The sequence below is a fragment of the Lipophrys pholis genome, assembly GCF_963383615.2.
Source record: "Lipophrys pholis genome assembly, chromosome: 6".
In the NCBI taxonomy this organism is placed as follows: Eukaryota; Metazoa; Chordata; class Actinopteri; order Blenniiformes; family Blenniidae; genus Lipophrys; species Lipophrys pholis.
This window is the reverse complement of record NC_137629.1, coordinates 26,527,889-26,551,231: the sequence shown is the minus strand read 5'-3', so window position 1 is coordinate 26,551,231 and position 23,343 is coordinate 26,527,889. Positions and strand designations below refer to the sequence as shown.

The 23,343-nt window shown below is 43.5% G+C and overlaps 1 protein-coding gene across 3 annotated transcripts; it reads left to right on the top strand.

Moving 5' to 3' along the window:
- Positions 1-940: 940 nt before the first annotated feature.
- On the top strand, positions 941-19,850 carry LOC308110627 (catenin delta-1-like). Of its 3 annotated transcripts, XM_080465043.1 has the most exons (22): positions 990-1,110; positions 6,723-6,847; positions 7,920-8,083; positions 9,711-9,779; positions 9,887-10,006; positions 10,113-10,372; positions 10,492-10,770; positions 10,871-11,111; positions 11,236-11,458; positions 12,545-12,740; positions 12,838-12,955; positions 13,083-13,233; positions 13,444-13,461; positions 13,773-13,841; positions 14,308-14,435; positions 14,596-14,746; positions 14,839-15,031; positions 15,298-15,506; positions 15,611-15,652; positions 15,746-15,813; positions 16,016-16,070; positions 18,103-18,280. In XM_080465043.1, exons 3-22 carry the CDS (start codon positions 7,925-7,927, stop codon positions 18,159-18,161), a joined length of 2,808 nt encoding a protein of 935 aa, XP_080321169.1. In that variant the 5' UTR covers positions 990-1,110; positions 6,723-6,847; positions 7,920-7,924; the 3' UTR covers positions 18,162-18,280. The 3 variants fall into 3 exon arrangements, with proteins under 3 accessions (XP_080321167.1, XP_080321168.1, XP_080321169.1); XM_080465042.1 differs by lacking the exons at positions 7,920-8,083; positions 13,444-13,461; positions 16,016-16,070 and having other exon boundaries at positions 943-1,110; positions 18,103-19,850; XM_080465041.1 differs by lacking the exons at positions 6,723-6,847; positions 7,920-8,083; positions 13,444-13,461; positions 16,016-16,070 and having other exon boundaries at positions 941-1,110; positions 18,103-19,850.
- The last annotated feature ends 3,493 nt before the right edge of the window (positions 19,851-23,343 follow it).

Sequence of the window (23,343 nt, the reverse complement as noted above, 5' to 3'; positions counted from 1 at the left end):
CTTATTTGCCTTTTATTCTTAGTCTGTAAGTCAAGCTAGAAAAAAATATTAATGATCAATTACATTTTTTTTTAAAATAATAAAGACATTTTAGACTTCTGTGCTATATAACTTTTTTTTCTTTTAAAATGTAATGCCAAATTTTTTAAATCAAGTAAAACAATTGATTAATTTGCCTTTAATGTTACAGGTCAAATAGTAATGCAGTCATTTGTCCTGATGGAGAAAGTCTTAAATTTCTGATTCATAAATTAGTAGCTAGGTTACATGTTTAGAAGAAGACAATTCTAAACTCAGGCAATTTAAGTTTCACAAATGGAGCTAATGAAAAAGTGAGATATCAGTGCATATGTTGTATTATTTGTATATTAAAACGACCTGGAAAATATGCTTTTATTTACAAAAAAAACCTGATAACCCAGCCCAAATATAATCTAGTTAAATAGACAGCAATTCTAAAAATGAGACAAAGGTAAAGCAAGTACATTTCCATAAAGGTGTATCCAGTCAAAATAAAATAGTTAAGAATGCACAACATTCAAGACTAATTATTTAAAGAGTTGTTGAAATGTTTTTATCTTATATGCCGTATAGGCAAGGCAAGGCAAATATATTTATAGAACACAATTCAAACAAGCAGATTCGCAGTGCTTTACAGAGAAATATAAGAAACACATACAAGCTTTACAAAGAAATAAAATAAATTTGAAGAGGGCGGAATTTGTGGCTCAGTGTTGTATATTAGCTGTTCCCTTGAACCCTCCCTGAAATAGCCAGTCCTGTTGGTTTTGTAGTAAAATCATTCCTCCTGATAGATGCGTGTTTTAATGAATGAATGCTTCATTCCTGCGGACTCGTGACAGACACCTGTGTGGGGAGCAGGAGATGTGCGCGCGCCGTCTTTACGGTAAAAGCCGCTTGTTGATCCCGCCCCTCTCTTTTGATAGAAAACTCGGTGATGTCCCTTCGTCTTTAACGAGCTTGACCCAGAACCCGGGGAAGAGGAGGGGTAGCGGAGTGCAGAAAACACGAAGAAGAAAAAAAAGACGGGAATATCGTGGAAAGAGGGTCGGGGCAGGTTTTTTTTTTTTTTTTTTTAACCGAGAGCAGGTGAGTGGTTTTACTGAACGTCGGGAGTTGCTTCTTGTTTGTGTTGTCCACAGAGAGTGTTGCACTGCAGCGTTGGCAAAGGAGTGGTCACATCATCGACAGATGAAGCAGCACGGCTAGCGTTAGCTCACTCTGCTAACCGGAAAGTTAAAGTCCCAATCTTCACCTTCATCACTCGGCGTGCCTTCTCTTTTGGAGACTTAAACGGGGCTTTGCTGATTTTGCTATAAAACGTAAAAAAACTAGCCCGCGGTGACTTCGAAGGCCGCTCAGCTAACCCGCTAACTCTGGTGGCTAATCTGTGTTTGCTAGGCTAACGCTAGCACGGTGTTTCGGATTCATTGGTTTCCGTGTTAACTGATGAGCAACTTAATTAGGAGTGCCCCGCTGCTGCTTATAACAACAGATATTAAAGCGAGACTCGTAAAAGGTACGAGACTTAACGTTACCGTTGAATGCCGTTCGCCAGAACAGCTGAGAATTTTTGTCGGGTTTTGAAATAGCTGCTGTTAAAGGAAGTCGGTCGCCAGTTAACCGGCAAACCAGTGGGACCGAAACACCGGCTGTCGGCAGCGGTCTTTTGGGGCTCTGTGGGTTATTGTGATGCTAACGCAGCGAGACAGCCAAACCAGGTCAACACGGGCGATGAGCGAACATTTGAGTCAACCGAGGTTTGATTTGATTTCCAACGTTGTCATTTATTCGGATCGTGGCGTTATACCAGCAGCGAGTGATTCAAACGCGTGAGTCTTTGTTCGTGAGAGTCAGTTTATATCGACGGCTTTTTTTTTTTTTTTTTTTTTTTTTCCCCCTCACTGCTGCCCCACATTAGTATCTTACGTTAGCAAATCAATTGTGGTATTTGACTGGATCCAACACGGACAGTGTTCGCTGCTGCTTGCTCCTCCGGATGGTTCGTGGCCAGGAGGAGGAGGGGAGGGTTTCTCGGAGTTCAGTCTGGCTTGAGGAGGTGACGATCAGGCGGCTTCACAGCAGCCTGGTTATAGCCTGCCCCCCCAGCTCCGTGCACGTTTACTGTACGACGATTCGTTTCAGTCGAGGCTTTATTAACTTGAAAGCTTCGACGATTCAGGCATTAGGGTTGCGATTTACCGAACAGTTTATATTGTGCATCAAGCACTGTAGACTAGTATCGCTATTAAATCAGATTGTACATAAAAAAACCTGGAATGTCCATCACTTATTGATTCTAACGAGGGAGGAAAGGAAAAGACAACACCATGATTTATCAACTTTCTTCTCCGGTTTTCTTCTCTCATCTCCTTCATGGCATTTGTGTCATATATTCTTCACTTGAATTTCACATGTTCTGACAGCTGAACCCTGGAGGGCAAAAAATAAACATTATTTGATGTATTAGTTTTATTCTTTTCAATTTAAAAAAAAACTATTAAAAACAGCAACAGTCTTTCCAAATACAGGAATAATTTATTGGTGCTGAGCTATTCGAATAATGTTGGTGAATAAGATGTAGAGGCAAGTTGAAATGGTCTGTTTTCGGAGGTTAATAAACTCTTTAAGATGTGAACTAAAAATGGATAAACATTCAGTAAAGCACACTTTACTGAATGTTTGACCTAAAAAGGAAGTGGCTCTGTTGCTACTTTATCATGTGAACTGTTTTATGTTTGCCAGCATTTTTTTTTTTTGTTGTCTTCCTTATTTCATTTCTCTGTAGTTACTGAGTATGTATATTTTAGGATGCATCTCTGCTTGACCTAGTTAGAGATGCAGTTAATGTCTTGATTTTTGCATCTTCTGTCAGGCACTGGCAGTTTTATCAGACTGAGCTCCATCACGCCGCCGGCTTTCCCTGTTGAAAAGTCTCGAGAGATCCCAGAGTACCTGAAGGCAATCGTAAGCCTTTTTCAGTTGTTTGACAAGGTTTACACATGGAGCTGTGTGTTTGATGCCGTTTTGGAGTGGTGGTGGTCCTCTGTTAGCAGTTGAATTCACAGCCTGGGATTGTTAGTTTGTCAGTCTGTGAACCTGTTGGGTGGGTTCTGTGTCAGCTTGTTTTCTTTGGAAAACCTATGGGTGGGAATAACTGTCAGCCTGAATATAACACAAGTAAACCAGCTCTTTGTAAACACTGGTTACGTGTAGGCACATGTTGTGGTGTAGTTTACTGGCATTGCTGTAAACTCTGTCCTGGTTTATGTTTACACAATACTCAAGCACCACAGGTATTACCTGCTGTGGATTCTGAGTGCTACAGGTGCCAAGGCATTAATAAGACCACATGTCGGCTTTTTTTTTTTATTACTGTTTATCTCCAAGTCACTGTTTGATTGTTGATGCATGCTCCCAACAGTGACTTCTTTTGTGTCTGCTGTCTGAAAGGTGAGCAGGTTAATCCACAAAGGGCCTAGTGTGTCTGTGTGTGTCTATGTGCGCACATCACGTGTGTATGTGTTAGGGGGTAAGTGGATTAGTGGACTAAAGCTTCAATCCCATTAGAAGGCGTGCACATCTTAAACCAGCACCAGTGGCTTCGCGCAGACGATCAGCAAATTACAGTGTCTGTCACCTGAAGATGTGCAAACAGATGTGCATTTTGCCTCGTCGTGTTGTTTCAGTTGGATTTTTTGCTGCTGGCGGCAGGTGTGGACTTCACTAACCAGAGTTTCGACAGAAGCTGCATTGTAGGTTACGTGAGCCCAGGATCACAGATGTCTTCTGACAGGGTGGAGTGAGTCATGCTGACTGATGGCTGCAGAATGGGATGTAGATATGACTTGTGGTGTGTCAGGGGTCGATCATATGCTGCTGTTGACCTCACTCGTCATTGCTTGACATTTTAAACTTTTGATTTGTTCAAGACGTTCATGACATGACCTTTTATGTAAGAACACAATTTGCTTTCCTTTTGAAGTGAAAGTTTGGAAAGCTGTGCATATGATGTTAGCTTTCTTGTCAATAAATATCTTATTTTCTTTCTTTCTCTTGAATTTTTTGTCTTTTAGGATGTAAATTTAAATCACTCTGGCAAAAAATGTCTCCAGCTATATGGTCATTTTGAAATCAAAATGTGTCTTGTGCAAATGCTCAGTCGTGCTGATTAACAGATATCTTTTGAAAGCAGAACAGGAGACCGAGAACAGTATTAGTAAAATAGGAAGTGGCTTGTGTTCGCATGATATTGCGTGATATTCAAAAAGATCATGTACTGATAGTTTGTTTCCTCCATTAGGGTTGCTGGAGTATTGATGTGTATGTACTTGAGGCTCTTATGGTTTTTCCACTAGCAGTTGTGCAAAGGAAAAGGATTCATGGTAAGCCAAAGAAGCCATCGCGTCCCTTTTCACATCTCTTGATGTCGAGTTCATAACATCCTGTTTCTCGGGAAGTGGGTGAGCGAGAGAGAGGGGAGTGGCGGTGGGACAACGCTGATTGTTTTCATTGTTCAACGAAACTCACCGATGACTTTCAAGGCTAAAACTAACAGCTGTGAGAGAAGCAGACAGAAGTCATGTGTCTATTTGGAGCGACTTTATCTGGTCCCCCCCTCAGAAACGCACACGAGCTCCAGTGCATGCACAAACTGTCAAATGTGTCCAACGATGTTTGCCTTGCTGTCTGGCTCTTTTCACACTTGTGCTTGCGCTCTCAGTTGCACAAACTTCTCATTGTTTCACCAACCTACCGGACTGACAGCTGCAAATTCCCTTCTGGCTTCGGTCAAAACGCACACGCACAATTTCACATTCCCATCTCTGTCTGCCAAGAAATGTCAATCGCAGTTTATAATTCATCTTGTCAAACGGACAGTTGGGCTCGTTAGTGAAATACGATACATCACAGACTGTTATGGATGATTTTCTGTGTGTGTGTGGGATAAGCTGAGGCCATGCTGTAATGTGGTTTATAATATCAGAAGGAAGTGTGCTCAACAGAAATGAGTTCTGTCTGTGTTGGTGTCACTGTGACCAGCGAGTTTGCCTTGAAATGCTACAACAGCACAATAAACACAGATCTCTGAATGGTGATGAGCCAGTGTCATGCTAAGGTCGTTTTACAGTGAATGAGTGGGTGGGCTGCTGCACTCAATTGGCATGAGACAATGCTAGGAATGTGAGATTAGCTTTTATCTTTTATTTAGCCCTCTTTCCCTTATCTCCACCCCCCCTTAAACGCAAGCTCTTGTTCGCGCTGTCTTTCCCTCATCGTCTCTTTGTTTAATCTGTTTGTGGCTCTCGTGCTCTTGCTCCTCTCTGCTGTGGGTAATATGGGCCCTGCCCAAGCTATGACCATATATAGACGTGTGTGGATCAGCACAGCAGTTTGGGATTTGTTCAGGTACGAGGTAATGACTCTGGTTGAGTGTATGTGTCTGTGACATAATGTCTTCCTGTCAGCGAGCCATATCCCACAGTCATGCAAATCCTACTTTTAGTTCTTACAGATTCCTTTGTGTTGGGAAACACACTTTGGCCACTCCTTGTTTTCTCATCAGGCCTTCCCACTTTCCTCCCTTTTATTTCCCACAGTAGGCACTCCCCAAACTAGTTTTTTTTTCTTTTCTTTTTTTTTTTTCTAAGGGTAAAAATCGTCTGTGTGTTTGTACAAGTCATGGGTTTGAATTAAAAGAGATGATTAGATGTGGCCCGTACCCAAATTAGCACCTGTAATATACCCACTACAGTTTCATAGTAATCTGTCGATGGTGATATCACTGTCTGTCTTGCTTGGTTTCCACAGCCTGATGCAAGCTCAAACTGAGTCACTCATCACATCTCTTGAACTTATTACGCCTTCACTCGTCTCTCTTTGCACTTGGTAATACTCGACCTGTCAAAGTGTAAATGCAGGTACCTGTTTGTTCCTCGAACACCCAACTCTCAGAAGTGAACATGTGCAGGTTGGCTAGACTGAGAGACGCAGATTCTCAAGTTTGGTTTTCCCTCCTCTATTTCCTCTACCTCATCCAACCGGTCGTACAAGTAGATGTGTGGCAATATCTACGTTTATTCACCTTTCAAGCATAGAGTGTATCGGTAGATAAGAGACTCTGTCTGAGTCTCCACTGTTGAATTGTTTGGCTTAAATGCATCTTTTTTCTTTTCTTTTTTTTAAGCTGAGATGAAAAGGGTTGTAAGGGAAGGCACAAAACGCAGTTAAGTTGTAAGTACAAGAGTAGCAGGTTTAAAGAGTTGTGCCAGAGGAGGATGAAGGTTGATTAGAGAGAGAAAAAGCTGGAAGACAAACAAAATAAGCAAGGGTACGGTTTAGAAAGAAAACAAGAGCTGATAAGGGAACATATGGTTCTCGGTTATCTGGAAAACCCTCTTTCTTGTTTATGCTGACGTTGGATGTTCCCTGGTCCTGATAGAGTGGCAGGTTGGTCAGCTTCCCACAGCTCATGGCCACACACTGGCCGAATGTTGAGTAAATACAGGGTGTGTCCAACAGGCTACTGTATGCTCCTGTGTCTTGCTGCGCTTCTCTGCTCTCAGAGCAAATACAACTGTTGACACACTTGTATGGTATTCTCACTATGTTGCTGTTTTTCAAGCAGAGGTGCCTTCAGTAATACACCTTTCCCTGTCTGTGGTGTTCTCTCCCACCAACCCCTCTGTTTCTCTGTACAGTCGTTTCCTTCTTGTTTCTGGGCTTGGTGGTTCGTTGACCTTCTACACATGAGCAACTAGAGCTGCCCCCTTTGACCTCTGCGGGATCTCTCACCTCTTCCACCAAACCACGCCCACAGGTGAAGGTGTGTATTTTGGATTTTCTCTGAATATGTTTGAGATGATTGTCCATAATACGTGAGGTTAAACCAGAAAAAGATGCATGGCATTTTCCTTGGTTTAAATTTTGTGTTTCGCTGTGTTCACCTTCTGAGGTTAAAATGTTCAAAAGTCATAGCATATATCCTCTTCTCTGACATAATGCATTTTGCGGCTGATGCATTAAAAAGAAAACTTGGCTATTTCCCTTCAAAGTTCAGAATCCAAAGAAGGATATTCATATGTAATCAAAAAAACACTTATGCTCATGAGCTCTGTCTACTTTTGAAGGACATTTCCACTAATGCTTTTTAATTTGTCACTTTGGGTGTGGAACTCTCGAGAGATCCTCCATGTGTTCATCATGTGCTATTTTATTGATCTTCTTGCAAGAGGAGTTCATGTGATATTGAAAAATACAATATTGCTTTAACTACTGCGACATTATGGATATTAATGTGCTGAAAAATTTATGGTCATTGCAGCAAGCAGGCTTTTAAAGAATCACACTCTTCCTTCTTATCATCTCTGCTCTCCTCCTCCACTGTTTATCTTTTATTATGTCTACTGTCGGGTCTCAACTACACAGTACTGTTAGTATGAGGTTGAAATGGCACCAGTGGGATAGTTTATATTTTTGTTCTTTCCTTCGTTCACTTGGAATCATTTCAACTGTATCTCCAGCTGTAAGGGATTCAGGGGATGGAAAAAATAGGAATGAGTGGGTCTACCATGCTAGATTTTAGCAGACATGTCTTTGCATTGGTGGCTGCTTTAGTTTCTTCACGAAAGCCCGGACAGGGGATCAACTCTTGTGCAATCCCCACAGTGCCAGTAGCTTTCCAAGAAGGCATCTCGGCATCAAGTCACCAAACAAGATCAGATAGGAGGAATTATTTCACCCTATCAGCAGCAGAAATCCTGCATCCATGAATTCTTCTTTACTGACGTGCTTGGTCTTGTTGGATGAAGGCTGCCTGTGCTATAGTGCTTTTCTGAGGCTATATGTGTTTGTGTAATGCCCCCCCCCCCCCCCCCTCTCTTCGTGGGGCTGTGTAGTGTGTATGGAGCAGTGTGAGAGCGCAGCAGCTCTGCTGGAGTCGGTCAGGGAGCAGGAGGTGCAGTTTGAACAGCTGACCCGGGCGCTGGAGGAGGAGAGGAGGAGGGTGGGCCTCCCTGCCACCAGCCCCTCTGCCCTGGGTCGCCCACTCCCTCACATGCAGGTAACATTCCCCCGAGAACCCAAACATCCCAGTCTGTGGCCTCCCACAAGTGTCTGCCGTCTTCATCTTTCACTTCAGCATCAAGTACATGGATCATCATTCTTTCTCGTCTTTCCATTGACTTCAAAACATCATTTTTATACCTTTTTGAAATTCATCCACGAGTCATTTGGCTGATTTCTGTTGGCCTCCATCAACGGTCAACAAGCATTTGCCTGCGTATGTTTCTTGTTTCTTTGACCCTCATCAGCCCATGCATCAGTTCATGCCTGCTCTACTTTCTACTTGCCTGCGATGATAATCGCATGCCTTCTGTGTCCCTCACCGGATGCTTTCTTGACATGCACGTCTACCTTTCATCAGCCCCCGTTGTGGAATTTCAGTTATTTTGCTCCCTGTTTCAGCATGTCGTGTTACGAAATTGTCATTTGTTGTGCATGTGTCACACAGTCGTGTGTCCACTTGAGTTACATCATCTATAATGTTGTGTTTTCATTTAAAGCACAGATTTTCACTTCTCGTCTTTACTAATCATGTTCTCAATTAGTGGTGTAGTTAATTGGTGGAATTTGTTTTTTCTGTCCATCAACCTTGCAACATGTGCAGTGAATACTTTTATTATGACCATGTTAAATACTTGACTTCAAAAATGTGCCCGTTTTAGCTGACTGCTCTCATCTGCTGATAATAGCCCTACCCCATCATTCATGCTCATATTGAAAGATTGAAATATCATTTTTGTTGTTACAATTTTTCCAAATCATCAGTAAGATGGCAATTGCAGCGGATCTGTTATTATTTTGGCAGGTTACTCTTATTCAGAGGTTGACATTTTTTCACTTCAGGCAAAAAAAAGTCTACTACATTGTTTCTTTAGCACTTAATGACATGGATTATATGTTTCTGTTTTGTGTCATTACATCTTTGGAAGGTTGGTAAGAAATTTGTCTTGTTGGCCTTGTGCTGAATGTTTGTTTCCATGTTTGATCACTATAAATATTAGTGAAGACAAAGAAGGCTGCTTTGCCAGCACAGATCCAAAGGTAAGCAAGAGTTGATTATAGATCAGTTTGCATTATAGAAAGAGACAGGCTAGAGAGGATTTCTTGCCCCTTGAATTATTGTAATAAAGTATGCACTTCCGATGCTTTTTAAAACAGCCCTGCCTCCTTGTGGACACGATATTGGTTGCAGTATGGCATGCTGATAAATCTAACTGGGTGACGGGACGATCGGACAAAAATTTCCAGTTATCGCGCCTGATTGCTGAAAGCTGTGAGATTACGTCACGCTATGCATTTTTAAGTGTTATCTAGAAACCGTCCAAGTCGAACAGCGTGACAGTCAGTGATTATGCAAGACTTTGGTGCAGGAGGAAGTGGAGTGTGAGGATGAATGGCTGCACTCCAAATGTCCTCCTCTGTGTCTGGCAGTGATTCACAGACCATAAACAAGCTGGGAAGGTTTGATCAGCACTGAATGTGCTTCAGTAGCAGTAATTTCATCTGGGTTGGTTGTGAGGATAGATCATCCCTGGGTAACATGCCTTCAAGTTAACTTTTTTGTGTTTCTTTTTCCGGCAAATGTTTGTAATATATAATTTAAATATTGTTCTCTTTAATTCCAGAACGGGCGTTTATGTGATGCAGACATAGAACGGCTGAAACTGACTGACTCTTATATAAACGGCACACAGGTATGTCTTTGCAAACAACCAGATACAGATATGAAATAAATGATTTCCTTTCCATTTGTTCATTATTGGTCAGGGGTCAAACATGTGTGGTGTGTGTGTGCTTACAGTACAGAATGGTGGACCCTGCACATGGCGCTCTCGACGAGAGCTACACCCCTGAGGATGATTCCCATGAAGTGCACTCTGTCTTTTCTGAGGAAGGAACCACACGCCGGATGGATAACGGGGTAGGACCTTATGACACATTTCTGTTGAATTGATGTCAACAGACTTTATTCAAATCTAAAATTCCCTGAAACAGTTTGACATGTTAGTTTTGATCTTCTCTTTCAGATGAAGAAACCAATCTCACGCACCGTTCTGCCCTCTGACTCCATGTCCATCGATGGAGGCTTGACGATGCCCGGTATGGGGATCTACAGCGCCACGCTTGACCGGCCCTACCGGCCGCCTGGTGGTGACTACCCCACTGCCACCGTACCGAGAAATTACCACTACGCGCCTGTGGGCGGCTACGATGACTACCGGGGAGGTCCGCCATCTGAAGCATACACCAGTCTAAGCCGGGGCTCACACATGGATGAGCGATACAGGTTCGATGCAATAACATTTGTGTATTCATATCTAAATTTGAGGCATATGTTACTGGAGCTGTTCCAATTTTTGTGTGGACGGGATTACACATTTGTCATTTACTTCCCTGTTTCTTCAGGCCGATTGATGGCTACAGAACCCTGGACTCTGGTTATCGGGCCCCAAGCCGTCAGATGGACCCGTATGCAGCACAGCCCCAGGTGGGCCGTGGAATGAGAGGCATGGGCTCGGCGATGGATATGCGGTATGGCCATGCCCCCTACGGTTTGGAGGATGATCAGCGTAGTGTGGGATATGATGACTATGGTATGGGGCCTCCACCTATGCACCCAGGAGGCTATGGCACCATGCCACGCCTCGGAGCAGGCCCTGGGGGTATGGACCGACGAAGGCTCAGGTAAAACACAAATGTACTGATCTGTATTCAGCTTGTTAGCCTTGATTAATCTCTTGATTTGACAAATGACGGGAGGCAATTGTTTCTCTCTGACATGTAGGAGCTGTGAGGACACTCTGGATGTGGGCATGGGAGGAGTCGATCCTTATGCTTGGGGCGTTCCCATGACAATGGAGAGGGGGAGCATGGCTTCTTTGGACAGTACATTGAGAAAAGCTCCTCCCACCTCATGGAGACAGCCAGAGCTCCCCGAGGTCATTGCCATGTTGAACTACCGCCTGGACCCTGTCAAGACGAACGCTGCTGCCTTTCTCCAGCATCTCACTTTCAAAAATGACAAGGTGAAATATCTGTCACACAGCAGCAGTCAATTAGTGATATTATTCTTTCTCTTTGTGGTTTGATTAGTTTTAATGGCCAGTGTTCAGGACATCTTATACGAGACTGTGTTTAATATGTCTGCAGGTCAAGTCAGAGGTGCGTCGCCTGAAGGGCATCCCTGCCTTGGTGTCGCTACTGGACCACCCCAGTAAGGAAGTGCATCATTCAGCCTGTGGGGCATTAAAGAACATTTCATATGGGCGGGATCCAGACAATAAGATCGCCATCAAGAACTGCGATGGAGTGCCTGCTTTGGTCAGGCTATTGAGGAAAACCCGTGACCAAGACCTCACTGACACCATCACAGGTACTTCTGCTCGCACCGGAGCCCGTTTTTAAATTTCTTGGTTTCGGTATGTAAAATGATGATTGAGTAATTATGGCCAGTGACGTTTCTATATGTAAATACTTGGTGTTGCAAAATTTTATTTCAGACCACTGAACGCCAAAATAAAGTGGGCACAACTTTTTAGCCACAACATTATGACAACCATATAGGTCCTGACCCTGTGAAAAGGTTGAGCACTGAAGATAGCCAATCCCAAAAAAATTTATAAAAAAATGTTGGATAAGAATCGAACTGGGGCCTTATGTTTCTTAAATGAGAATTCTACCACTGGACCCCCGGCAAAGTTGCATATCTATGACAGTCGTACAAGGTCTTGCTCATTGCTTCACTCAGTGTACCACCAGGTACTTTTACTTTCTCCACTAAACTAAGAATTTCAAACTCGTACTCCAGTAAATATTCAACCTAATTAATTTTGATTCTTAACTGTTAGCCCAAGCTGCTCACAAGCTGGCATTCGTGACGACTCGCTCCATTTCTGTGAAGCAGTGCCTAAATCAGCGCCAGCCAATCGGCTCTGAATGTCCAAAGGACGTTTATTATTGAAAATCCCATGATCTGAATGAACGTGGCCACAGAATGAGCATGCACACTTACATTTTACTGCTTGCAATACACACTGCATGGTGAAAGAGGGGCTAGCGCCACTCGTACACCATCGGTCTAGATCCGGAGTAAACACAACCTGAAGCAGCAAGAGGAGGCCAATAACCAGGGAGTAGAGTCCTCACACACACAAATTATGTGCAATTTAGGAGGAAGCTTTATTCACCGACAGGAAAATATTGGCGATTACCTTGAAGAAATAATAACATCCTTTACATTCAAAGGGGCTCAGCTCCACCTGCCCCTAATGACCAGTTGCCTCTGATTATGTCTAACATTCAGGATTCTATTGGTTTAATCATTGCAAACATGCATATGTTCAATAAAAGTGGAAAATGTGCAAGATGCTCCTCCAGTTTGATTGATTTAATTTTTCAAGCTATCATTATTGTCATGTTGAACCTTTTTGATATTAATGGTACAATATCATCATCCCAGGCACCGTGTGGAACCTTTCATCGCATGATTCAGTGAAGATGGAGATTGTGGACCACGCCCTGCACGCCCTAGCTGATGAAGTGATCGTTCCACACTCGGGCTGGGAAAGAGGGAGTAATGGAGGAGGAGAAGAAAGCTGTAAACCACGCCATCTGGAGTGGGAGACCGCCTTGACCAACACTGCTGGCTGCCTTAGGTATGCCAGCGACCCAGCGATGGAAAGCAACAAAAAAGAGGCTTATTTTGAGAAGTAAACATACAATTATGTGCTTCTTCTTTGCCACCACCAACAGGAATGTGAGTTCAGAGCGCAGCGAGGCCAGGAGAAAGCTGAGGGAGTGCTCCGGGCTGGTGGATTCACTCATGTACATCGTCCAATCACAGATCAACCGCAAAGATGTGGATAACAAGGTTCAGTGGAGATACTTGTTTACGGTTTAAACATTTGATATTCAATAGTCCTCATATATGAGATGAAAGCGATGCCAGCTTGTATTCAGATTTTATAATTTCTTTTAATGTTTTTTGTTTTGTGTAGTTGGTGGAGAACAGCGTCTGCCTCCTGAGGAATCTGTCCTATCAGGTTCACCGTGAAGTCCCGGGCTGTGAACGCTATGCAGAGACCATGCCCGTCAACCAGGGCCCGGCTCCGGCCAAAGGCGGCTGCTTCGGTTCTCGGAAAGGAAAAGGTCAGTATCAGACCACTTCTGCAGCGCAGATGTTCACTGTGCAAGAGATTTGCTCTTATAAGACGGGCAGTTGCTGGTTGGTTTGAGCTTTGTTGTTGGCGGGAGCACCTCTTGCTGTTTTTCACATTCTACCAATGTGTCCCCCTGTTCCTCTCTTCTCTTCTTTTGCCTTCCCTTCTTCAATTCTTCCTTTCTCTCTGCTGTATTTAGATGAATGGTTTTCCAAAGGTAAGATTTTTCCTCTCGGTGTTGTCATGAACGTCACGTCATCACTTTATTCACTAATGCAAAACTTCACTAAAGAATGTCTAAGAATTGCCCTCCCCTCTGCAGTACATGCGCATGATGACTTGATGTCACACAAACAGCATTGCATGCTGACCTCACTTGCTCCATTGTTTGCATGTTTGCATTTTAAGTAACAAGGCACCGTCACAGAAGACTGAGGACATCTGAATGCGCATCTCACGAAACGAACCCAAATTCTTTCTTTTAATGACGTAACTTTTCCTGTTTTCTTTTTTTTTTTCAACATGCAGGAAAGAAGGATGGAGATGACGGAAGTGGAGATCAGGTTGACATTCCAAAGAGGACAACCCCTGCAAAAGGTGTTTGTGTCTTATCATCCACCAACATGTTTAAAGATTCTTCATTTTATGGAGGAACTGAAGATTGATCGACCTCTTAAATAGCTTTGTCTTTGTTGTTGGCTTCTACAGGGTTTCTGCTAAATGCTGAAATCCAGTGCAAAACAAGGGATTCTGTTCAAAAGGGGATCATACTTAGTTTAAGAATTTTTCTTTGTTTGAAACCAACTGAAATTATTGGCATTTTTAAAATTGTTAGCAATTCTAAGTCAAAACATTATCTGTAACTCAAAGGTTTATTTAGTTAGTTTCCTCAGTAACTATTTACACAGGCATTATTTTTTACTATTCAAGTTGAGCCTTGTAGTTCCCACTGTATCGTACTGAGTTGGTCAAAGTGTTGTAGGTTTTTATCTGTGTCCAGAGAAAATGTTGATATTCCTCAGAGTGTAATTGTAACATAACACACCTCTTGTATCAACTCCAGGTTTTGAGCTGTTGTTCCAGCCGGAGGTGGTTCGAGTTTACACTTCGCTGCTCAGAGAGAGCAAAAACCCCTCCGTGCTCGAGGCTGCTGCTGGTGCTGTTCAGAACTTGTGTGCTGGCAGATGGACCGTTAGTACCTTTTTTTTTTTTTTTTTTTTCATCATTGCCGAGCCTCAACTGTAAAACAGTTTTCATCTGTTCAGAATTCGATCTGAATTCAGATTACTTGTATCAAGACAATCTATGTATCCTGGATGGATGGTCATATCTTCCCGTGTGTGTTTCTCAGTATGGCCGGTACATCAGGGCCACTGTGCGTCTAGAGAAAGGTCTCCCGATGATGGCAGAGCTGCTGGCTCATGGCAATGATCGCGTTGTTCGCGCAATGTCTGGAGCATTGAGGAACCTCGCCATTGACAACCGCAACTGTGAATTACTTGGTGAGATAATCATTACATCTTCAGACATTGTGTTTTGAGAACACACCTCATTCAAAGTCAACTCATCTGGATTATATGTTTTTATCCTGCAGGTTTGCATGCAGTACCTCATCTTGTTGCCAACCTGCCTGGTGGGCAAAGTCAATCTGGACGCACTCTGTCAGAGGAGACGGTTGTTTCTGTGCTCAGCACGCTTGCCGAGGTGCTAGGCAACAGTCTGGAGGCTGCAAAGACCCTCCGAGCCTCGCAAGGCATCGAGAGACTGGTGCTCATCAACAAAGATGGGTAAGGGCTTGCAAACAACTTCAAGTCGAGTGCTTTCACAATTTGTAGCCTTTTGCAGGAACGTACCATTTAAAAGTGCTTTTTGGAGGCGAAGAGCTCTATTTCTGATGAAGATTGTTTTATATCAAAACTGTAATGTGTACTGATGCTTAATGTATCAAGAAATTGAGCTGATATGTGAGGAGAAGCCGGACGTCATTTTGAGATTGCATGTTTCAGTTCAAAAGCATTTATCTTGCCACACTTTGTCTCCGGGTGTCCCGCAGCAAGCGTTCGGATCGTGAGGTGCGGGGGGCGGGCCAGGTGCTGCAGCTCGTCTGGGCTCACAAAGAGCTGCGTCGTCCTCTGGAGAAGGACGGCTGGAAGAAGACGGACTTCATGGTCAACATTAACCCCAGCAACAGCACCACCAATGGCCCCAGCACCCGAGCCAACGGCACCTATGAAGACAGCACCACGCCTCTACTGGACAGAGGTCAGTGTGAGGGCGAGGATTTAGAATATTTTAAAGGAGAAAAACAAAAATGGATGTCTGAGTTTATATTCACATCACTTATGATCTTTTTTGTTTCATTATAGGGGAAAAGAGAGACATGATTCCACTGAACGACCTTGGCCCTGGTTAGTACATTTCTTTGCTGTACTTTTAAACCATAAATGTTTTTTTTTCTTGATGAAACCTGTGGTAACTCTTGTATTGTCACGCTCTGTCAGAAGCCTACTCTACACTGGACCAGAGGGAGAGGAGACACACTCTGGATGAGACCACAGACACTTTACCGGTATTTAATATTCCTGTCACATATATTGACAGTGAGCTCACTTAACAACACTAACCCTCAGCCTCCCGCACAGCTTATAAGTATTTCCTGACTGTAACCTTTTTAAGCCTCACAATTACTGACGCTTGTGTTTTCTCACACTCACTTCCTATGCATCATCTTTCTTTTTCTCTCTCTGTCTCTTTTTCTGGTCGTCTCTCAGCGAGGGGTGTATGGGGGCAGAAAGGGCTCCCTGCCTCTTTTGGACTCCTATGATGGTTAGCCCCCTCCCCCCCTCCCCCTCTACTCCCCCTCTGCATGTAACAGCATGGTATGTCCAACTGACCTCTAACCCTGCATGGGGCCTATGAGCTGTGTTCCTTTGTCTCTTATAGCGTTAGACCCTCCGTGCTTCCTGCTGTACTGAAACACAGGCGGAGGTCTGTTGTTCTGATGCTTAACTTTGACTCCCTGATGTGCTGTGTACATGCTGGTATAGTATGCCGCAAGGTTCTCCTTGTGCATTGTGGTTCATGTAGTTTGTTGGCGTGGAGTCATACTGACGATTAAGATTTCAATTTATAACAATAAGTTTTGCTTGAACAGTAGCGTTGTCACAATATCAGAAACTTCAGCGCTGTTGTTATGAAGCGCTAAGTTGTGGATCATCATTGGGGCTTTGCCACCAAAAAGAACCAGGAGCTAGTTCAGGGCCGGTGCCAGGGCCAATTCCTAAATGCGCACCGCCAAAGAACCTGTTGTTTTTCCCATTTTCAATGGAGCCAACTGATTGCCACGTCATTGCGTCACTCCAAAACGTCGTACGTCACTGATATCGCCAATGTAGCTCTCATACAGCAACAAGGAGACGGACTTTATTCATCGGTTTCGTCCGGGTCGCTCCATCGAGTTTGGCCTGAACTTCGAATGCAGACCAAAGAGCGAGAAAATATTGTGTAGCAGAGCGCAACGCAGCCTCATGCAGACCTCAGCCTGGAACAATGATGTTACGTTGAAAAGCGTGAAATAAAATTCTAAATTCTATATCCGATGCAGCTGACAGGGCAGCGCCGGAGCTCTGCAGCACAATAGTTCAATTAGAGCTACCGGCTCCACGATCGCGGATTGGATTATCTCCTTCCCTCATATTATTAACTTGAGCGAGCGACTTATTATATAGTTCCCACGCATTTATTTATTTTTTCTCTATAGCCACTCAGGGGCTCGGTGTTCGCTGTAGATTTCAGAAAGTCGGTTCAGCATCTCTTCCGCCTCGTAGGTAGCGATAACTCCGCCCCCAGCTGATGACTTGTCAGGCCCCACTCTGGTCCAGCAACAATGTGGGGCCAGCTTAGCACCTGTTTAGCCCCTGATATGCCGCGGTTTTGCCGGTGGAAAGACAAAGAACTGGTCCTAAATCTGGGCCTAGCTCCGAACTAGCACCTGGTTCTTTCTGGTGGAAAAGCCCCCAATGAGTAACGATCTGTTCTCAAATTGAACTCATGAACTTCAACACAATAAAAAACAAAAACAAACTACTTTAAGTTTCCCATTTAAATTAAACATTTTAGTCCAGCCACTAAAATACCTGCCAGCTTTTTTTTGTAAATGTTATAGTAAAGATTAGCGTCCATGTAAAGTAGTGATTCCGTCCCATAGACAGTCTCTGTTGGTATTTTGAGGTGTTCAGCGATCCCCCCCCTCTACATTTATATATCTGCAATTACAGTGAGAATCTTCCAGTTGTTTTACACTCGTATGAGCCGTCCTTCACCACACTATCCAGTTGCTCACACTGCAATGTATTTTAGTGCACCATGGAGTGTGAATTGAATGTACACTGCAAATAGTATGCAAGTATTCATTTGAGAGGGTGTAAAAGTCTTTACATTACTTCCCTCTTACTGCAGTTCTATAGGAGAAAAGGCCGTATTGTGAGTGACCGGCTTTGAAACTGTTTTCAAGATTAGTGTTCTACATGCAAGTTAAGCGCTGATGATGGTTAATAATGATTGCAAGTTTAAAGTGTACAGATATGACCTTTAATCTGGTCTAAATATCAAAATGTGTCAACGTAGATTGTATTAGTTTGCATTTGTACTTCATTCTTCTAACATTAAAACTTATTCTGTGATTCTACCCCAGTTTAATGTTGAAGTATTGTTACTGGATGTTTAATGTGACGGCGCTACTGTGCAACATGCCATACTAATACCACATTATAAGCCTTTGTGTCGCCTTCTGGTTCTATATTTTAGTCTGTCTCCTTTGTGTGGACGTTTCTGAATGGTGTGTTTCTTTGCTCTTCAGAAAAACTGATAGTGTGCATCACCCAGACCGGGCCGTCCCTGCCCTACCACTGCTACTGAGGAGAGAAGACCCACATATGCAGACTCTCTCCCTGTCGTCCCCCTCCCTCCCCCGTCTCTCCCCGACTCTCTCTTTCTCTTTTTATCCCCGCACTGATGGGATCAAAAGATGAGGGTTCGGCTTCCAAAGAAACTAGTTGTATATGTGTGTGTCTGATACCGCACACGCGTGTGCAGACTCGTACTCGCCTACTTTTTACAAACTCATTCAACTGTAGCAAGAGAATTATGCTCCGTTTATTAATGTCTCTGTAAAGGCAATCACCTTTGTTGACAATCATTTAATTCTGGTGTTGTCATCCTGCTTGTTTTTACTTTTTTTTTCTCTATTTTTTATTTTTTATTTTTTTCTTGCTACCATCGACATTTCCTGATAAACTTTGTCAACGTGTTGCTGCCAACACCCGCATCCTGATGACTTTGTATTTAGACGTGTGTGTGTGTGTAGGGTATATGCTGTATATAAAAAGATGGGATGACTGCGATAGTTTTGGCTCATTAATTTAAATTATCCCTGTGCTGGGACAGACTGATGGACCGCCCTGTAGATGGAGAATGTTGTTTATATCGGAGTTATTTTCTCTCTGTTTGGATGAGCACAGGCGTAGAAGGAGAGGGCAGGTGTGTATATTTGTCATACACTAAATGTGTGTGTAAGAAATGAATATGGACCTTTCATGAGCGAATGTGTTTCTGCGTGTGTTTCTGCACGGACCAGACCCATGAAAAATGCACGTTGATTATTCCATGCTGTCTTTTTTACACATATATATATATATAATTGTGTTTCCCTCCTGTGGCAAAACTTTTTTTTTTTTTAATTGTCTTAGTTTTTATCTACCAGCTGCCTCTTTTTTTGTGTTCAATAATTCAATTTCATACTTTTTTTTTTTTGTTTTTGTTTTTTTTCCACTTTTCAAGTGGAAAGATTCGTGTCGGTTGCTTTATTTGGAGGTTGCCTGTCTGGATTCAACCTGTGGGACCATTACAGCTCATCGACCTGGTACTGAGATGTGAAGCTGTGAGCAAACACTACGATATTTCAATATAAACCGTAATCATAGCGACACGTGCTGAAAGTGATACTGAAACTCTCGGCCAAGTCGTGCTACAGTTTTGTTCTTTGACTGACGGGAGGAACTCTTTGGGATACATACGTCTGAATTTTCATAAAAAAAACGAAACATGCATTTCCATCTGTTTATTGATCCCCATTGTACATAAAGCAGGCTTCTTCTCTTAGAGGAGGCTCCAGTGTGAACAGACCGTTCAGGTAGAGATTGTGACATTTAATTTAATTGGGAGGTGGATATGAAGCACATTTTTGGTCTATGATCCACTTTTTTTTTTTTTTTTATCTTCTTTCCTTTTGTGTCCAGTTTGTATTTTATTTTGGGATTTGTATGTCAGGGAGGGGTTGGTGTGATCATTATGCAATTCGTTCTACTTTTCAGTCCAACTTTTACAGCTAAGTTGTTGTTTTTCTAATTCAAAAGAGACCAATCATCTTTTCTGTTCATTTTTTTTTTTTTTTACTCTTCACACACATAGTATATTTGTACTGTTGCCTATCCATGTAAAATTACGATGTACCATTCATACCTGCCTTGGCTCTGAGAAGTTGCTTTTTTCAGTGAAGTATGTAACTGGTAATACTGTTTTTATAAATAAAGATCTTTTCTTAGACAAGCTTTGGTCGTGTGTGTGATTGATGTGGATGTGTGTCGAGCTTCAGTATCCCGTCGACAAACATGTCTAATTAAAGGAAGCCAGAATGTGTGTGTGTGTGTAATCTCATCCGCTCACGTCTCATCTTGACACTGTTTTCTATTCACTCGCTACCTTGAGTGACTTTCATCAGGCTTGTATGTTGGAGCGAATTATCGGAGGATCTATTGTCCTGTTTGTGTGACTTGTTGCACGGTTATCTCGGGAGTCAAAATGGCAAGATCTGACGTATCGTTTCCGAAGTGGCTTTCCAGCGCGGCACTGCGGTGCACGGTGCATTTTAAGACTTGAGCGACGACAATCTGAGCTCCGCCGTCCTCTCCGGTTACACACAGAGCGACATGTTGACACTCGGTGGTGTTACGTGCAGGAGTGTGACTGTGTTAAACACCGGAGATGCCAGAGGAACATGTGAGGATTCCTTCAGGTTGTGAAAACGTCTTGGCGGCTTTGAGGACCTGCGGTGTATCTGTAATTCATCCCACACAAACACAAGGAAGCAGCTGCTCGATCACGAGGGGCATCAAGTACATGTCGGAGTGTGAGAGTTTGACATTAGTGAGGCTTCGGTGTGTATGTGCTGGCATGTGACCCGAGGTTAACATGACATTTATTGTTAAAAGGAAAAAAGAAAATGTGGAGTCGTGGCCAATCATCTGAGACGATTTGAAGATGAACCTGAATGTGACCAACTCCTCATTTTTATCAAGACTAATTAATTCTGACAGACAAAGATCAAGTCAAAGATCGGGTAGCTTTTATAAAGTCCATGGCAAACTGTCCAAATGATCAGTTTGAGTAAAATGTCAAATGTGTCACATTTTTAAAAAGCATTTTTAATTAAAGGTTAATTGTTTAACTTTAACCTCTGGTTTAGAAAAACTTTTTAATTAAATATTGTGATATTTTAAAATACCACATGTGACTTTCATCTCTTATAAGCTAACATGAATAAAACAAAACAGCTTGAAATATTCCAGTTTACCACTAATAAATCTAAAATACAAGGACGTTTTGCTGTTTGAGTGAAAAGGTCTGTCAGCTACACGTCGTGTTCGTCAAGAAAAGAAGTTTAGATTTTGGCCATGAAACAAATATAAAGACAAAAAGTGATCAAACGTCTGTCTGATGACATCTTTATTTTCTTTCTAATGTTTCTTGACAACGAATCCTGCGGTGGAAAGCCTGATTCCATCCCCCTATGAATGGAGCCACATATATCCGAAACATGCATTTGTAGGATGAGCAGCAGGGCTGAATATGTGGTTCGCACCCATGAGAAACTGTGTGGGAAAAAAACATAAACAACCACAACAGCCCGGCAGCGCCTCGTCAGCGTGGTCACACACTGCTGGGGGATGAATCCCGTCGTTTAACCAGCAGCCAGGCTGATGCCACAAGTGCTCAATGGTGCTATTAGAGGTCAGGACTGCTGGCAGGCAGCGCCATCTTTTAAATGGTCTCTGATGAAACCTGCTTTGAGACGGCAAATACTTTTATCATAGAGGATGAGAGTTTGATCCCAGAGTCGGGGGGATATGGAGCTGCCACTGAACTTCACACCGATCTGTTGCTCTGCATTGAAAGAAATCAACCTGAAGCTCAACGCCAGAGTTGATGGTAGCAGCAATGAAAAGCTGTTTTTATCAAAGTCAGTGAAGATTTGTAAACATTTGTTATGGACGCCACCGCTGCTCATCATGCAGTTACGTCTTTCTGGTGGCTGATGGATGCATCGGGACATCATTCATGGCGCACATAGGAACTGAACTGCATCTGCAGTCACAGTTATTAGAAGGTGTCCCACATCCGCATCCGCTAAAAGGTCCAGACTGCGTCAGACAGAAAGTTGAGGTTAACCCCGTGAGTGCACAGTATGTCTAACTCCCAAGTGCTTTACATACACCAAACAGGAAATGCTCGGAGGTGAAAGCTGCTTTTTCGTGCAATTAGTTGAGGTTTTGAAGTGTGTGAATCTCTGCATGGAGCAGAGGCCACGTGCAGACTCCTGCAGGAGCGCCTGCAAAATACACCTGGGTTTGTTTTCATGTTGAGGTGGTTAACTCCAGCCCTTTGACTGCACTACTCCAGTGTGATAACTCCTCCATGACAGCGGCAGTTATCGTGCGTAGCTCCGTCGAGCTGCAGAGAAACATAAATTGCTTTTCTTCATGTAGATCTCTGACTCACCAGTGTGTGTGTGTGTGTGTGTGTGTGTGTGTGTGTGTGTGTGTGTGTGTGTGTGTGTGTGTGTGTGTGTGTGTGTGTGTGTGCGCGCGCGCGTGTGCCTGTCTGTGTGTGTGTGTGTGTGTGTGTGCGTGCCTGTCTGTGTTAGTTGAGTGTGTGTAATGTTTGTAACCTGCGCAGCTGGTACACTCACACACCCGTCCTTAAACCTGAAACCGCCAAACGCAGCAGATTCTCCCTCCCTCCTTCCCGGCGTCCTGTCATTCGGTGTCATATCTATTTAAGGCTCTCCCGCTGTTCTTGATTTCCCCTCAATCTCTCTAAAGCTCAAATAGAAGCTGCGACATTCAACTACTGTACACAGCATCTGAGGAGAACATTGCCGGGAAAGAAGAGAAACACATGGCCTCAGAGGAGGGACTGTGTGTGGGAGGAAATTCTCTTTTGATAAGTCACCGTGAGCCAGAGCTACTATTTATAATAAGGTAGGGAAATCAAACCGCTTGGAGAACATGCTCGGCTTTTCGCTCCCTTCTTCGTGATCCGTGGAGTCCGATCTGTGGCGACAAGTGCAAACAACGGGATCATTTTTGCCGTTTGGTGTTTTCACACATGGATTTCCTTGGTGTCCCGAGTCCGTCGTCTTCAAACTCAGATGACGAGTCGCCGGGTCGTACTCCAGTGCCAGACTCCTCCCGCCACACTTCTCACACTGGCAAGCAGAGCGGGCTCAGCAGCCTGGGCTACGGGTTCGGGGTGGCCTGGCATCACCTGAGGCCGTTCATCCCCTTCTTCCTCATCAGCTTCATGGTCGTTGCTCTTGTCTACCTGATGCAGGCCATCATCTACGGCGGGCCCTTCAAAGACCCCTACTTCTTTGTCAAGTTCAATGAGCGCTGGCCTCGACCGAACCTGGGAAACTCTCCACCTTCGTCGGAGGCTTTCGCTCCCTCCTCACCGCTGGAGTCAGTCCTGTTTGACATGGACAGGGACAACGGGACGATGTGAAGTGAAGGTATGGGTTGTTTTCTGTAAACCCACACAAGACTCATGATCAAAACAGAACTGTGGTGTGATTGTACCTTTCCTTCACATTGGACTCCAGCCTTTATGGGATGTGTATGAACTCGTGAGCCCAGATGGATTTTTATTCCTGTACATCATGAGCTGGTGCCTTGATGGGAGACCGGAAACCTCCCTCATCCAGCAATCACTTGTTTTTTTATTATTATTCATATGTAGACTGATGATGCGATGTTTTCACTGG